The 18,204-nt window shown below is 37.4% G+C and overlaps 1 protein-coding gene across 1 annotated transcript; it reads right to left on the reverse strand.

Annotated features, from left to right (window-relative positions):
* Nucleotides 1-4,513: 4,513 nt before the first annotated feature.
* Nucleotides 4,514-5,494, reverse strand: LOC110689043. The gene has a single exon (XM_021865790.1). It carries the CDS (start codon nt 5,492-5,494, stop codon nt 4,514-4,516), a length of 981 nt encoding a protein of 326 aa, XP_021721482.1.
* Between the last annotated feature and the right edge of the window lie 12,710 nt (nt 5,495-18,204).

Below are 18,204 nucleotides of genomic sequence, written 5' to 3' on the forward strand. Positions count from 1 at the left end.
TTCTTCTTTTTTTGTTAATTTTTTCGGGTTTTGGCGGTTGTCTGATGTTGGGTTTCAGCGGTGGTTTTAGATAGGTGGCGGCGGTGGTCTGTTTTCATTTTTTGTTAATTTTTTTTCGTTGTGTTTTAATTTTTCGTTCGGGTTTTAAGTTTTTATCTTTGTTTTTTGTTAATTTTTTCGGGTTTGGTGGTAGATCTGATGGTTATGGGTGGGGTGATAGATCTGGTGGTTGTGGGTGGGGTGGTAGATTTGGTGGTTGTGGGTTGTGGGGTGGTTCGGGACTATTGATACGAGTTAGCGGCTTGTGGTTGTGGCGTTGTCTGATGTTGGGTATTTTGGTGGTTGAGGTGGTGATAAGCCGTGTCGGTGGTGGCGAGGCGTATTTTATTTAAATTTCAGAAAGCAATTTTCAACGGAATTTTCCGTCAGAAAATTCTGACCGAATTGAATCCGTCGGAATTTCCGACGGACTGTTGCAGTGTCTGAAAATATTTTTTCGACGGAATTTTTGTCGGGAAAGTTCACTTTTCCTACAACTGCTTTTCCGACAACCTTTTCCGACGGAAACCCTATTTCCGACGGATTTCAAGGTATTTTCGACGGAATTTTTCCGTCAGTGTTTTGAACTCTAGCAATGGTTATTATGAATTGTGTTTGTTTATTGCAGTTATAATATATGAAGTTGTTTGTAAGGAAAGTCTAAAGGCTGAGCAACATTCTGAGCAGTATTTTCACGTGCAGAAGTTTTTGAAGGATGTTTAGTAGTTTGTGGTTGGGGTTCAGAAATTTTTGTAGGGGGTTCAGAGATTTTTGTAGGGTATTCAGTGGATTGTGATTGGGGTTCAGAAGTTTTTATGCTGGGTTCAGAGGTTTTTGTATGGTGTTCAGTGGTTTATGATTGGGGTTCAGAAGTTTTTGTAGGGGGTTCAGAGGTTTTGGTAGGGTGTTTAGTGGTTTGTGGTTGGGGTTCAAAAGTTTTTATAGGTGTTCAGTGGTTTGTGGTTGGAGCTCATAATTTTTTGTAGGGTGTTCAGTGGTTTGTGGTTAGGGTTTAGAAGTTTTTGTAGGGTATTCAGTGGTTTTTGGTTGGGGCTCAAAAATTTTTGTAGGGGGTTTAGAGGTTTTTGTAGGGTGTTTAGTGGTTTGTGGTTGGGGTTCAAAAGTTTTTGTAGGTTGTTCAGTTGTTTGTGGTTGGGGTTCAAAATTTTTTGTAGGAGGTTCATAAGTTTTGGTAAGGTGTTCAATGGTTTGTGGTTAGAGTTCAAAGGTTTTTCAAGGTGGTTAAAATGTTTTTGAAGAGTGTTCTGTGGTTTGTAATTGGGGTTCAGAAATTTTTCTAGGGGGTTCAGAGGTTTTTCAGGTTGGTTCAGTGTTTTCTAGTGGCTTATCAGAAAATTCTGGGGGCTTATCATAAATTTATTGGGGCTTTTGGGGGATATTCGATCAAAAGTTTCTTTAAGGTGTTCAGTAGTTCGTCTATAAATAAATATTAAACAACAAAAGAGGAAATACACAACATCCAAATAAATTATTATTCATACCAAATACTTGATAAAATTTATACACAAATTATTTCTTCATACAGCACATATATATGGACATAAAAGACAACTTATATGAACATCAAACAAGAAATATATGAACAAAAATATGAGGGATATGGAACGATTAACATCTGATTTGCAAATTTTATTGCACAATCCACCAAAATTGGTTAAAAAGCTCCAAAAAAACAAAGAAGCAAATTTTCATTTTTTAACAAAATACAGGAAAATTTATATTAAAGTGGATAGAGAAAGTAGAGTTTTTTCCCATTTTTTGTTGAAAATTTTAGAGCTTCCAGTAATTTAGAGGTTAAAAAAAAACCAAAATTATTAATGAGGAAAACAAAAAATAATATCCAAAAAAAAAAGGAGAGATTAAAATCGAAAATAGTTGTTTATAGTTTTAATTTAGATTTTCAAATAATAAAGAGAATATCAAAATTCAATGGTGAAAAAAATGGCTGGGCTTCTTTCTATTGGGCGCAGACTAGAGCTGTCAATTCAGGTAAATGGGTCGGGTTTGAGCCGGGTTAGTGTGGGTCGGGTCATCTCGGGTCGGGTTAGTACGGGTTAATGTCGGGACCTATGCGGGTCGGGTTCGGGTTGGGTCATGCTTGAGTCGGGTCACGTCGGGTCATAAATCTTATCGGGTTTGGGTCGGGTTTAGGTCGGGTCAATAAAAGGTCGGGTTACATTCGGGTCGAGTGAAAAACAGGTCGGGTTACATTCGGGTTTTTACGGGTTTAAACGAGTTAGGGTCCTGTTCGGGTTCGAGTCGGGTTCGGTTCAAGTCAATTATTTGCGGGTTATAATCAGGTCGGGTCATTATCGGGTTCGAGTCGGGTTCGATTCAAGTCAATAATTTGCAGGTTATAATCACGTCAGGTCATTTACTAGTCGGGTCATTCTCGGGTTCGAGTCGAGTTCGGTTCAAGTCAATAATTTTTTTTTAAAATTTTTATTTAAAGCTCCAAATCAAATTGCATAATTTAAAACATTTAAAAAAATATTAAAATAAACAAGTGAATACTAAAATTTGAAAAAAAAAAGGATCAATAAAAGGATTATAAGTTTTTTTTTTTGGTGTACAGAGAGCCACAAGGGCGGGGGGTGAGAATCGATCCCAAGCCTTTCTGGAACCGGGAGAGAAGCTCTAACCACTATAAGTAGTTATATGGAAGTTTATTTTGAAGATAAATTTAGAAAAAAAAAAAATCATTTGGCTGATTTAATTAGACAAAATCACTATCATCGATTCACCTCACTCACCTCATATAGCCTCAAATACGTTTAAATTCGGGTTAGTAATAGGTCGAGTTTAAATTCGGGTTAGTAATAAGTCGAGTTTAAATTCGGGTCGGGGCAATAACAAGTCGGGTAGAATTTGGGTCGGATCAAAAACAAGTCGGGTTGATTTCGGGTCGAGTTTGTAACAGGTCGGGTTTAAATTCGAGTCGGGTTAGGAACGGGCCGGGTTGACCTTGGGTCGGGTCAGTAACAGGTCGAGTTGAATTCGGGTTTTGACGGGTTAAATCGGATTTGGGTCATTCTCGGGTTCGAGTCAGGTTCGGTTCAGGTCAATAATTTACGGGTCACATTCGAGTCGGGTCCTCTCTAGGTCGGGTTATGGTCGGGTTCGGGTCTCAAATACTCGGGTCAACTCGGGTCTAGGGTTGGTTTCAGGTCGGGTTCGGGTCATCATTTTTTTCGGGTTCAGATGGGTTAGGGTTAGGGTCGGTATTTCGGGTCGGGTCAGCTTTTGACAGCTCTAGCGCAGGCTTGTGTTGGGCGCAGATACCTTTGGGCTGGGCAGCAGATTGGGCTTGGTGCACCATGGTGCATGTAATACCAATTGCCATATCTCAATTTGTCTGGCCCAAAGCAGCAAGCCCAAAGCCCCAAGCATCAAGGGCCAAAACGATTTAATTTTTGTGTTTTCTACCAAAACGCTCACCAGACAACCTTCTACACATTCTCAATTTCTTCGTTTTCCAAATAGAAGAACATTAACGAACCAAACGCCACCGAAATCATACCGAGTCGCACTCTCCTCCCATCATCAAATCTCACTTTTCATTTCAATTCAAATTCCTCAATTAAATCACAACAATTCAAATTAGAAATTCCTTCCTTTCTAATGAGGGGAAAGAGATGGACATCGACGTTAGTTATTTAGTGATATTATATCAGAACGTAGTCAGTACTACTATATGTATATATAGTATCACAACATACATATATAATAACACTGAATATTCTGTGAAACTATTTGATCACCCAATAGTAGTACCCTAAATTTAGAATATACATTTACGTGTAATTACACCCTTGCCTCTCATTATGCAATTGTTAGTGGATAACAATTATCTCGTTAAATGCCTCAAAAATTTGATACTTTTGAGTTTTGATTACAATTAAAGTAACAATAATGTTCTTCTCAAAGAAAAAAAAAATTGTAAACGTGATATGCACTTGTCTAGTTTCATAGGTCACAACGTGAGGAAATGCTTGCCTCTGCCTTGGTAGTTGATGCTAAACACCAATTCCTTAACAAAAAAAAAAACTTAATTAGTGGATCTATCATTGAATGAGTATTTTATACGAGGAACAATACCAGGAGAAAGACCCTTTCAAAAAAAAAAAAAAAAAACAAAACAAAAAAACCACCAGCAGAAAGACTAATTATTAAACTCAAAGTCAAGTTATGAAAGAACAAAACAATCCTTTGTAGTTTGTACTGGCAACGATATATGATTAAAAAGAAGCATACAATTATACAAGCATTCCGTCTTATTTATCTATAATTTCAATTATTACTCCCTCTATTTTTATTTAAATGCCTCAATTTAATCGGTATATTTGTCAAATCATAACTTTGAGTAATAATATCTTTAATTATCGATAAGTTTAAATTATAAAAAGTTGATGGAGTTTTTTTTTTTTTTTTGAAAAGCCCCTCACATTGGGGATTATATTATATCATTAGCAACAAGAGCAATTACATCATTTGGTAAGTGATCAACCCACATTCTTTGTCCCAAATCCCAGGGTTGGAAATGAGCCAAATAGTGAGCAACACGATTACCATTACGCCTTACAAAAGACCATTTAACATCATCAAAACTAGCAGCAACATTTGTAATATCCTCTATAAGCAAGTGAAAAGTACTACGCCCTGCACTAGCTCCTCGCAAAGCTTGGACCACCAGCAGGCTATCACTCTCCAACACGACCCTCTTAATCCCCCTATCCCTTGCCAACTGAAGCCCACACCATACTGCCTTAGCCTCTGCTTCCTTCACCCCCCACCTCTCCTTAACATGATGCACAGCGGCGCACAATACTACTCCATTACTATCTCTGGCAATAGCCCCAAGACCAGTCCCTGCCTCTCCTAACACCCCCACATCCACGTTCATTTTAACCCACCCCTCACTTGGCTTACTCCACCTCTCAGCATATTGCACAACCTTCAATATTGCCCCTTTTCCTCCATTAGCTCTCACGTCCCTGACCTCCCCACACACCTTCAGCGCATAGGCAATAATACTCATTGAGTCCGGTTGTGTGCCTTCAATTACAAAGGAATTTCGAGCTCCCCAAATAGCCCAGCAAATCGTAAACATAATCTCCACATCAACCTCATCCACTTCCTTCAACAAATACTCCCACCAATCCACAACATCTCGAAATTTTAAGGAAAGCACAAACTTGTAATTGCTGCACCTCCACACATCACGAGCAAGCGCACACTCCTTGATAGCGTGGAGGACATCTTCTACTTCTTGGTGACACACGTAGCATGTAGTATCATAGCCAGAAATTCGGGAACCAATGCCTTTGCGAGTGGGAAGAGCATTTTGACACGCTCTCCACATAAAAACTTTTACTCTTGGCAGTACATTAGTATTCCAAATTTTCTTCCATATCACTCTAGGGGACGAATTCATCATCAAAAAGAGTCCTATAGGCAGATCAAACCAAATAAGTGCCATCTTTCTCCAAATCCCAACAGAGGGTATCTTCTGGCAGCCTATCACTCAGTGGTATACTCAAGATTTTGTCTTGGTCAATCGGCAGAAAAGTAGCTGAAATTGTTGTTGCATCCCAACACTTTCTCACAGGGTCAATTAGATCACTAACAACCAGATTCGAGTTGTTCAACCCCTTCGAAGACAACACCCGTAATGATTGTGTGTGAGGTATCCATGGATCATCCCACACACGGATCGAGTCTCCATTACCCACTCTCCAGAGAAGACCCCTCTTCACTACCCATCTTGCCTCCCAAATCCCTCTCCAAGTATAACTTGGACAATTCCCCAATTCAGCCTCCATAAAAGAAGACGACGGATAATATTTCCCTTTAAGCACTTGTTCAAGTAGGCTATTCGGCTTCATAATCAATCTCCATGCTTGCTTTCCAAGAAGGGCCCAATTGAACATTTTAAAATCACGAAATCCTAACTCGCCTTCACTCTTTGGCCTACATAATTTCCTCCATGCTAACCAGTGGATCTTCCTTTCACCTTGCTTTTGACCCCACCAAAACTGTGCTACTAGCAAACGAATCTCATCACAAAAAGAGAATGGAAAATTAAACACACTCATCTCATAAGTAGGGAGAGATTGGGCCACCGCCTTTATCATAACCTCCCTACCTGCCTTAGATAGAACCATCCCCTTCCACCCCTGAAGCTTTTTCCACAGCTTCTCTTTTACTCCCTTCGTAATCACTTTCTTTGACCTTCCCACCACTGTTGGAAGACCCAAATACCGTTCATGTATATCAACAAGCTTGACATCAAGTTTACTCGCCAACTCCACACGCCTCCCTTGAGCCACCCCCTTACTAAACGAAAAGGTAGTCTTATCAAAATTCACCTTTTGCCTTGACGACCCTTCATACAGGCTAAGCACATCTTGGATTGCAGACACATCTATCTCCGAAGCTCTAGAGAAAATAATACAATCATCGGCAAATAATAAGTGATTAATCGATGGAGCCAACGGAGCAATTCTCACCCCCCCCCCCCCCCTCAAGCTACCTCTCTCCTCAGCTTGTCTCAACAGATGAGAAAAAATCTCCGCACACAGAATAAATAAGTACGGTGATATTGGATCACCCTGACGAATCCCCCTACTCGGAATTAATTCCTCCATCGGTTTCCCATTGACCAATATGGAGAAAGATACGGATTTAACAAAATCCATAACACATTCCCGCCATCTTTGATCGAAGCCAAACCTCTCCAAAACCACTTCCAAAAAACTCCACTCAATCCGATCATAGGCCTTCGACATATCAAGTTTCATCGCCATACTCCCTTCAACCTGTGTCGAATTTTTCATATGATGAAACAATTCAAACGCAACCAAAATGTTATCGGTAATCAATCTCCCCGGGGTAAAAGCACTTTGATTAACCGAAGTAATTTTATCAAGAAACACTTTTAATCTGTTTGCTAGAACCTTCGACACAAGTTTATAAGCCACATTGCACAAGGAAATCGGCCTAAAATCCGCCATACTCTCCGCATTCTTCTTCTTAGGAATAAGTGCAATAAAAGTTTTGTTCAAATACGAAGGCATAGGCATACCTCTTAAGATGGGCAATACAGTACTCAAAATCGATGGGCCAACAATATTCCAGTAAGATTGGAAGAACAGCGGGCACATCCCATCAGGCCCCGGGGCTTTAATTGGATGCATCTGATCAAGAGCACATTTTACCTCGTCCTCCGTATACTCAGCTTGTAAAATCTTATTCATATCAACTGTGACTCGGCTCTGAAAATCTTGTACTGCTTGCATTATCAGGGGAGGGTTAGAGGTAGAGAACATATTTTTAAAATAACTCACTGCCACCTTGCTAATATTATCTTCCCCGAGTTGAACTACCCCTTCATCATCCACCAACTTTCGGACTGTGTTTTTATCTTTTCTACCTGATGTCCTTTGATGGAAAAATCTGGTATTTTTGTCCCCCGATCCAACCATAAAACCCGAGACCTTTGCCGCCAATAAATTTCTTCGTGTTGCACCAGGTTTGCGATATCACGCACAAGCCGACGCCTCTTCTCTGATTGGGCAACAGTTAAGCCTCCTTTGTTGAGCTTATTAAGTTGCTTCCTTTTTTTGCTTAGCTCTTTAAACACCTCCCCAAACTTCTTCATACTCCACTCTTTCAAGTCGGCTGCACACATTTCCAACTTTGACTCTAGATTAAAGCCTCCCAGCCAAGCGTTTTCAATGACATTCTCACAAGTTTCATCAGATTGCCATATCTGTTCGAAACGAAATGGTTTTTCTCTCGGCCTTTCTTTCATTCTCGTACCAAGCTCAAGTTTGATTGGTGCATGATCCGACCAATCCCTATCGAGGTGAAATAAATGAGCATCCGGGAAGCAAGTCATCCAATCCTCAATAACAAGTGCTCTATCAAGCCGGCATTGCGTATTTTCACCCCCTTCTCTACCATTATCATATGTATACTTATACCCCGAGTAAGGGACATCTCGAAGCCTACATACTGCCAAATCCCTCCAGAAATTCTCCATTTGCCACTCTGCTCTGTCATTTTTCCCCAATTTTTCTGCCGAAAATAAAATTTCATTGAAGTCCCCCAAACAAACCCACGACAATTGTGATTGAGATGCAAGATCCTCAAGCAGCTTCCATGAAAAAACACGATTTTGAATCTCCGGCCAACCATAGAAACCCGTAAGTCTCCATACCATATCTCCCAGACCATCCCTAACTTCCACGTCAATATGGTGAACCGACATCGATCGAAGAACAATGTCAATCCCCTTGCGCCACAACATAGCCAGACCACTAGACCTCCACATAGAATCCACCACAAGACCCTCAAAATCACCAATCCTCGTTCGAACCTTATTAAACTCTGTTGCACTCAACTTCGTCTCCGATAAAAATATCACAGACGGGGCCTCTCTCCGAATAAGGTCTCGGAGACAACTAACTGTAGAGGGATTGCCCAGCCCTCTACAGTTAAGACTTAGTATACTCATTGAGCTAGGCCTCCCGCCATCCAGAAGAAATACTACCCTCCTTCACTTTTTGATTTTTTGCTACTGCCTTCTCCACCTTACCCCCTTCCCTAGCACGCTTCCCTAACTCCACAGTATTATAAGCTTCTGTCATCACACTATCATATTCCCTTGTTGCCCTCTCCACCTTCTTCCATATTTTATTTCTTCCCGATCCACTCTCATCACTCCCTGGTGTTCCAGTAAAATTGCCCACCGCATTGTCATGCTCTTCAGTCCTATCCCCATCAGGTGTTGTGTGCACTATTAGCTCCCCATTGTTCACACCTTCAGTCCCCATTAAAGTCTTCGAAATAGGCTCCTCCACCTGCTTACTCAAAGTCTCACTGACAGGCTCATCATCAGAATTTTTTGTTACAAACAAAATTTTCTTCGCAACAACAATTTCACCTATTTCTTCCATATCACAAATCCTTCCTTTTCATGGAGTATTTGAAAAGTACGCATTTCGACGATTCTTACAAGTATCCACATGATGGACTAACATTCCCTAACCCGACCCGAAGTTAATGAGAGAAACCCAAGCCCAAACAACCAGAATCAACCTGATTTGACCCAAATATCATATTTTTTTTAATAACATTAAGTTTTACATTAGTTTTGATAGTTTTTAAGCACAACTCGAAACCAACCAAATCCGACCCATTGACCTGAATTGCCACCTCGACCCACATGATTATATTAAATCTTGTTTATAAAGCAAAAACTTTGGTCAAAATAGTGCACGTAAATGCTATCAAGTCAAAATAGGGCACTTTAATAAAAACAAAATTAGAGTGCATTATATTTTCTGTGTGTTTTGTGTGCAGTTGACCAGTGTTCAGTTGGCCATATCATGTGGCTGCTTGTAAAAAAAACAGTATTCAAGAATTGGTTTTTTACCATTGGTACGTTGTTGAATTTTTGTCTTTTCGTTGGTATACCTAATTAAGGAAAATATTAAATTATCCTCTTAAACATCCAATATTTCGATTTGCGTGTAGAATATTGTTCGACTTGAAAAGTCATTTTAAGACATTTAACGTGTGATTCCAATGCTACCATCGATTTCTTGCTTGGAAAACGAAACCTGAATCAAACGTTGATCCTCTAGTGTTGGTCCACAATCTTGGATTGAATCTCCATGAATGTTGGTTCGGAAGAAAGTGTTAAACTACTAAGCAATAAAACAAAAATTACTTATCTCTTGATGCGTGAACCAAACTGACAATAGCCGCGTCGTGGAAAACCACTGACCTAAAAGACGATTCCGCGCTACCTCTCGGTGCAGTAGACTAGAAGCGGTCGCCCTCTAGGATAAGCATGGTGCCGGAGTTTATGTGCAATCACAAACCCGAATGGAACTCAGAATATTTGCCCAGAAAACAGAACAGAAAGAAATCGTGTTTAGATAATTGTTTAGAGAAGAGTGATTGAGTTGTGTTTTTTACTGGGAAAAATAACGAATATATATAGGCAGTAGAAGGGAGACGTGAAACATAAAACGATGGACAAATCTGGCTAAGAAAACAAGGGACGAATTTGGCTATGAAAACATAAAACAACAGACAAAAAAGAATATTTTGTTTAACAAATAAAAGGAAATAAAATTTCTCCAAAAAAAAATAACAAGGACCCACGCCCACGCATCGCATTCCCCAAGACCCAAGTCCCAAGCCCGACCCGGCCCGGCGCGCGCGCGTGTGTGGAGTAACACTTACCTCCCACTCACTCAACTAAGTAGTGTTAAGACACTACAAAATAAAAACAAGGAAAAACCTTTTCCCCCCAACCAATGTGGGATTTTCCCCTTTCATTTGTTTTCTCTCTCTCTTGTTTTTTCCCCAACTCTCTTAATCTTATATCAAGAACTTCCAACAGAAAGAATGTTGATTTTTCCTCAATCTGGGGAGAGGGGCACTAGTTTGATAAAATATGGGCTAGGGCCTTCGATCCACTATAAGTACTTATGTACTACCTTCGTTTCATATTATTTGCAACGATTTGACATAAAGTAGAGAAGGAAAATGTCTAATCATTGTAAATAATCACTACAAGAAAAAAGGTCAAAGAGGGCGACATAAATCGATCAAAGAGGGCGAGTTGTACTTTCTTGTTAGTTTCTATCAAGGAGGGCGAAATTATAATTGCCCTTTTATTACAAAGCAAAGAGGGCGAATTTTACTTTCGTCTTTGTATTTCAAAGCAAACAGGGCGAATTTATTTAAATCGTCCTCTTTGATATAATATCTTATAGTGAATATGAAACGGAGGTAGTATATTTTTTTATTTGATGCAATATGAGTACTTATATTGTGACATTATTGGCTGGCTCCACTTCTCATTATTGGTCAATTGTAAAACTTCTGTTTCACTAATTTAAACGAACTTATTATCCCTATATAATCTATGTTATACTCAAATATCTCCATAGTAGTTATTAACCACACAAATGGTTGAAGACACATTTCCTTCAAAACTTTCGCAAAACATCAACATTTGTGATTGTGTATTTATCAATTATTATGGAATAATTAACAAATGTGATGTAGTTTTTCATTATGAATTCGCTTTATAAGGATGTTTACTCCTTTTTTTTTAAAAAAAAAGTGCTATACTTTGAATTTATTACTATCAACATAATGATTTTGACTATATCACTAATTCAAAAAAAAATATTAATATATAATACATTGTTCGATTCATCTATCATAATGTATAAATTCATAACATCAAATTTCTTACAACTCCATTAGCATATAGTTTAACTAATTGATAGTTAAAGTCGTGTCCTGATATGAGTGTCTGATTAAAGTGTAACACTTTTTTTTAAAAAAATAAAAGTATAAAATATACACATATGACATATTAGATAGCAAATTCAATCCGATTCCAAAATATATTAGGTTTGGAAATAAATTACTAAGAATCTAAACATCATATTTATTATAAAATAAGGGGGAAAGGGAGAAGATTAGAGAGTGATGTAGATGGTAATTGTATTGTCTATATTCATCCTTTTCATGACCATCTATATATATACAAGATGTGAACATTGTAACTTATATGGACAATGAAGAGTCCATTCATGAGAGGGTTAATGTGGACTAATGACAAAGGAGGGTTACAAGGATGCTATTAAAACCATACTTAGCTATAATGGGCATACATTATTATTTTGTAACATTCCCCCTTGGATGCCCATTATCTAAGAGAGGTTTAATGCGCTTATATGCTGCCTCATTAAAAACCTTTCCAGGAAAAACCCAGTGGGAAAAAACCATGGATAAGGGAAAAAGAGTGCAGCGCGCAATTACTCCCCCTCATTATTATATCACTGAAGATCTTTGAGACGGCGCAATCCAATACGATAAACTAACTTTTTAAATGTTGCCGTCGGAAGAGCCTTAGTGAATAAGTCTGCTAAATTTTCACTTGAACGAATCTGCAATACTTTATATCTTCATTCTTCTGAAGATCATGAGTGAAGAAAAATTTGGGTAAGATGTGCTTTGTTCTGTCACCTTTGATGTATCCTTCCTTTAGTTGAGCAATACAAGCTGCATTATCCTCATATAAAGTTGTCGGTGCCTCTTTCCCAGATGATAAACCATAAACTTGTTTTATATGTTGAACAACCAACCTTAACCATACACATTCACGACTAGCCTCGTGAATTGCTAAAATCTCAGAATGAATGGAAGAAGTAGCTGCAATGGTTTGTTTCATGGAACGTCAAGAAATGGCAGTACCACCATACGTGAACACATATCCAGTTTGTGATCGACCATTATGAGGATCAAATAAATAACCTGCATCTGCAAAACCAATCAAATTTTCTTTGGACAACTTTGGGAAAAATAAACCCGTATCCTTCGTATCTTGAAGGTAACGAAGTAAATGTTTAATCCCATTCCAATGCCTTCGGGTTGGACATGAACTAAACCTTGCTAATAAATTAACTGAAAATGATATGTCTGGTCGTGTATGACTTGCAAGGTACATTAGTGCTCCAATTGCACTAAGATATGGTACTTCAGGACCAAGAATTTCTTCATCATTTTCCCGAGGTCAGAATGGATCTTTCTGTGCTTCAAGTGATCTTACAACCATAGGCCTGCTCAATGGATGTGCTGTATCCATAGAAAATCTTTTAAGAACCTTTTCTATGTATGTTGATTGATGCACAAGGATTCCATTCTCTAGGTGCTCTATTTGTAACCCCAAGAAGAATTTTGTCTTTCCTAGATCTTTCATTTACGAACTCTTTCTTTAAATAATTGATAGTCACTGAGATCTCTACAGGAGTTCCAATGATATTCAAATCATCAACATACACTGCAATTATAACAAATCCCGATCCAAATTTCTTTATGAAAATACATGGGCTGATAGGATCATTCTTATAACCTTCTTTCAACAAATACTCACTTAGACGGTTATACCACATACGCCCAGATTGTTTCAATCCATAAAGAGATCTGTTCAATTTAATACAAAAATGTTCTCAAGAACTAGATTTTGCTGCTTCTGGCAGCTTGAATCCTTCTGGGAGCTTCACGTAAATGTCATTATCCAGTGGGCCATATAAATAAGTTGTGAGTACATCTATCAAACGTAAGTCAAGTCCTTCTCTTATTTCCAGACTAATCAGAAATCTAAAAGTAGTTGCATTCACCACAGGAGAATATGTCTCCTCATAATCAATACCAGGTCTTTGTGAGAATCCTTGTGCAACTAAGCATGCCTTATATCTTACAACTTCACCCTTTTCATTTCTCTTTTGCACAAAGACCCATTTATATCCTATTGGCTTTACACCTTCAGGTGTACGGACTATAGTACAGGTCCAAATACTTCTCTTTTTCCAAGAGATTTTAATTCTTCTTCAATTGCTTCTTTCCATTTTGGCCAATCATTTCTTTGTATACATTCTTCAATGGATTTTGGTTCATGATCCTCATTATTATCCATAACATCTAATGCTACATTGCATGCAAAAACATCATCGACATCGATTTGATTTCGGTTCCATGTAATTCCAGACATGATATAATTTGTTGAAATTTCTTCATCATCAGGTACCTGAATTTCTTCTTGTATCATGTCTAAAGTCTCTTCTGGAGATCCTTCGAAAATTGTTTCTTCAATTTGACCATCATCAATCAATGCTCATTTTCTTTTCCGAGGATTCTTATCTTTGAAACCTATTGGTCTTCCACATTTCTGACGTGGTTTAGACTCATTAGCAAAAAAATTTGTCCTTCCGGGACATCTATTTTAAATGGAGCGTTTACAGCTGGAATATGTGACTTGGTCACTCTTTTTGGGTCAGCAAACGAGTCTGGCAATTGATTTGCTAAACTTTGTAAATGAATTATCTTTTGAACTTCCAGTTCACATTGTTTAGTTCGAGGATCAAGATAAGATAATGATAATTCATTCCATTTAATTTCTTTTTCCAGCTCTTTCTTTTCTCCCCCTAATGTTGGGAAAAGTGACTCATTAAAATGACAATCTGCAAAACGAGCCGTAAATAAATCCCCTGTTGTAGGCTCAAGATATTTAATTATTGACGGGGATTCAAACCCAACATATATTCCCAACCTCCTTTGAGGACCCATCTTAGAGCGTTGTGGTGGAGCTATTGGAACATAAACCGCACATCCAAAAATTCTTAGATGGGAAATAAACCAATTGTAATGGGGAGAACTTGTGATAACTTGTTGGCCTAATACGAATTCGTGCTGCTGCACGTAATATAGCATGTCCCCAAGCAGAAATTGGGAAATTGGATTTCATAAGCAATGGTCTAGAAATTAACTGAATACGTTTAATTAATGACTTTGCCAGACCGTTTTGTGTATGAACATGAGCTACAGGATGTTCAACATTTATCCCAATGGACATGCAATAATCATTGAAAGCTTGAGATGTAAATTCACCAGCATTATCAAGCCGAATAGTCTTAATGGGAGTATCTGGAAAATGTGCCCGTAACTTAATCAATTGCGCAAGTAATCTCGCAAACGCCAGGTTACGAGTTGATAACAAAGACAAATGTGACCATCTAGTTGATGCATCAATTAAAACCATAAAATATCTAAATGGTCCACATGGGGGATGTATGGGCCCACAAATATCTCCTTGTATACGTTCCAGAAAACTAACTGATTCAAAATTAATTTTAGTTGGTGATGGGCGAACTATTAACTTGCCTTCTGAGCAAGAAGCACATGAAAAATTATTATGAAGAATCTGTTGGCTCTTCAAAGAATGTCCACATGAATTCGTAATTATTTTTAGCATCATTATTGAACCGGGATGGCCTAACCGGTCATGCCAAACAACAAAATTATTAGTAAACTTCTAGTTTACTATAGCATGAGCTTCAATAGCATTGATTTTTGTGTAGTACAAACCACTGGAGAATGTAGGTAGTTTCTCCAAAACATGTTTTGAGCCTTGATTTATATTTGTGATTTGAAGGAATTCGTTATTATCTTCATTGATTGTCTCAATATGATAACCATTGTTGCGAATATCATTAAAACTTAATAAATTTCTTTGAGACAATGGGGAGTATAAAGCATCAATTATTTTAATTTCAGTTCCCCAAGGCAATATTATAATATAGTGGCTCATCCGGAGCCCTCAATGATATTTGTACTACTCAATATGGTACTCACATTAATCCTTTTCATTATCAAATGAGAGAAATATTTTTTATTTTTAAGTATTGTATGAGTAGTTGCACTGTCAGCAAGGCATAATTCTTCACCATTCATAGCAAATTGAACTTGAGTAATATCCATGTTCTTCATGAAATAAAATATATGTCAAAATATTAAGCATAAAAATAATGATGATAAAATAAATAAATCAATAAAACACTCAAATAATTCATAAATTCATAAAGCATATAAAGTCCTTATTACAACCATAGAAATTAACATAAGTAAATAACTAGATAAAGTCTAATACTTAAAGTTGACACAAAATAATATAAATTTAATTATTCCCTTCTAGGGCATTGAAGAAATCACCAACTTCAATTCTAAATGAGTTGCATTGCCAAAATCAAAATTATTCCCTTCCGAGGAAGTAAGGAAATTAGCAACATCGAAATGATTTGCATTACCAAAATCAAAATTACCTTCACCATCTTCAAGAACAAGGTTTGCCTCAACTTTCTTTCCTTTCTTCAATGATTCTTGGTAAAATTCAACAAGATGCTTTGGATCGGAGTTCTACAAACCCGAGACCAATGACCTTTTCCTCCACAACGGTAACATATATTGGTATCACCTTTCTCTTTATCATCCCTACGTTCCCACTTCTGGTGGAAATGTGAGTTTGTGAAATGACTTCCTCGACCTCTACCATATCCTCGTCCACGACCCCGGCCGCGCCATTGGCCACGACCGCGACCTCTACCTCAACTACTACTGTCGGAGTGGTCTCTATTTTTAGTTTCTTTCCCATTATGGGTTGTCACATTCGCTTCAGGGAATGGAGTAGAGCCAGTAGGACGTGATTCATGATTTTTCATTAACAACTCGTTATTTTGCTCAGCCACAAGAAGACAAGATATTAATTCAGAATATTTTTTTTTAAACCCTTTTTCTCTATATTGTGTTTGCAGGACAATATTATTTGCATGGAAAGTGGAGTATGTCTTTTCAAGCATTTCTGCATCAGTAATATTTTATCCACATAATTTCAATTGAGAAGTTATTTTAAACATAGCTGAGTTATATTCACTAACAGATTTAAAATCTTGCAATCTCAAATTCAACCATTCATAACGAGCTCTAGGGAGTATCACTGTTTTTTTGGTGGTCATACCTTTCCTTTAAATTACTCCAAAGGATTTGTGGGTCTTTCACAATTAAATATTCATTCTTAAGTCCTTCATGGAGGTGATGGCAAAGGAATATCATGGCCTTTGCCTTATCTTGGAGTGTTGCTTCATTACCCTCCTTAATGATTTCACCAAGACCTTTAGCATCTGGGTGTATTTCAGCATCTAACACTCATGATAGATAATTCTTTCCAGTAATATCAAGGGCCACATATTCAAGCTTGGTAAGGTTCGACATATTTCACTATACCAAATAACAAGACAAGATTAAATAGCATACAATAAACATATACCATATGAAAACAATAATACTACTGTTAATGATTTAATCTAAGGGGATATCATGAGTTATACAATTCTTAACATATTTACAAGACATATTAGTAGTCTAAGCAAAATAGTCATCAAACTAAAATGGTTAGGAACATGTCACAAGCAAAATTAAGGTGAAGGTGCAAAACGAGAGTGAAGGCATATAAGGTGAAGGTGCAAAATTAAGGTGGAAAGCATATTGTAACCTGACATATAACACCTTAGTAAAAAAAAAAAAAAAAAGGGTTTTTCTACATTATAACCCTCCAACTTTTCGTTTTCTACGATGTGCCCTCCTCTTTTGAGAAATCTACACTATAACCTCAAAATACATTTAGTTTCTACACGGTAATTTTGCCGTTATCTTGTCGTTAACAAATTCCGTTAGTGGGGTCCACTCACCGCTAAATAATATTTTTTTATCGCTTTGCGTGTTGAAAATAGTTCCGTTGAAAGTTTTGGGGGCTATTTTAGATCTTAAGGGACCAAATTGAGCTCAGATTTAGCAAAAAAATAACATAAATGTCTCGTTTTGCGTATTAAATACGTAAACACGCAAATCGAGACATTTATGTTTTTTTTGGCTAGATTTGAGCTCAATTTGGATCCTTTAAGGACCAAAATATCCCCCAAAATCTTTAACGGAACCATTTTCAACACAAATCGATAAAAAAATACTATTTAGTGATGAGTGGGCCCCACTAACGGAATTTGTTAACGGCAAGGTTATCGTGTGGAAACTAAATTCATTTTGAGGTTATAGTGTAGATTTCTCAAAAAGAGGGGGCATATTCTAGAAAACGAAAAGTTAAAGGGTTATAAACTAGAAAAACCCAAAAAAAAAAACAAAATCGAAGCATATTGTAACCTGACATACTGTAACGTGAAGGTGGAAAGCATTTGCTATAAAATATAAATTGCTAGCATACTTACGGACAATATAATATCTTGCATCAATATTTGATACGTGTTAACTAATATTATAATTAAAATAAATACCTTTGGACTTTTTATTCTTCTTGGCTAGTATACTTACGGAGTGATAATGTAATAGTTTTCGTTTAAAGTATGGTGCTGATAACGTATTATAAAATAAGGGGAAAAGGGAGAAGATTAGAGAGAGATGTAGATGGTAATTATATTGTCTATATTCATCCATTTCATGACCATCTATATATATATACAAGATGTGAACATTGTAACTTATATGGACAATGAAGAGTCCATTCATGAGAGGGTTAATGTGGACTAATGACAAAGAAGGGTTACAACGATGCTATTAAAACCATACTTAAGGTAGTCATAAAAGAGATAATTACAAGCTATAATGAGCATACATTATTATTTTGTAACAATATTAAGATTTTAAGGCCGGTGGCATGTCATTAAATAAACCAAGTAAACTATAAAACCCCTTATAAGCTCAATGCAT

The sequence above is a fragment of the Chenopodium quinoa genome, unplaced genomic scaffold, assembly GCF_001683475.1.
Source record: "Chenopodium quinoa cultivar QQ74 unplaced genomic scaffold, ASM168347v1, whole genome shotgun sequence".
In the NCBI taxonomy this organism is placed as follows: Eukaryota; Viridiplantae; Streptophyta; class Magnoliopsida; order Caryophyllales; family Amaranthaceae; genus Chenopodium; species Chenopodium quinoa.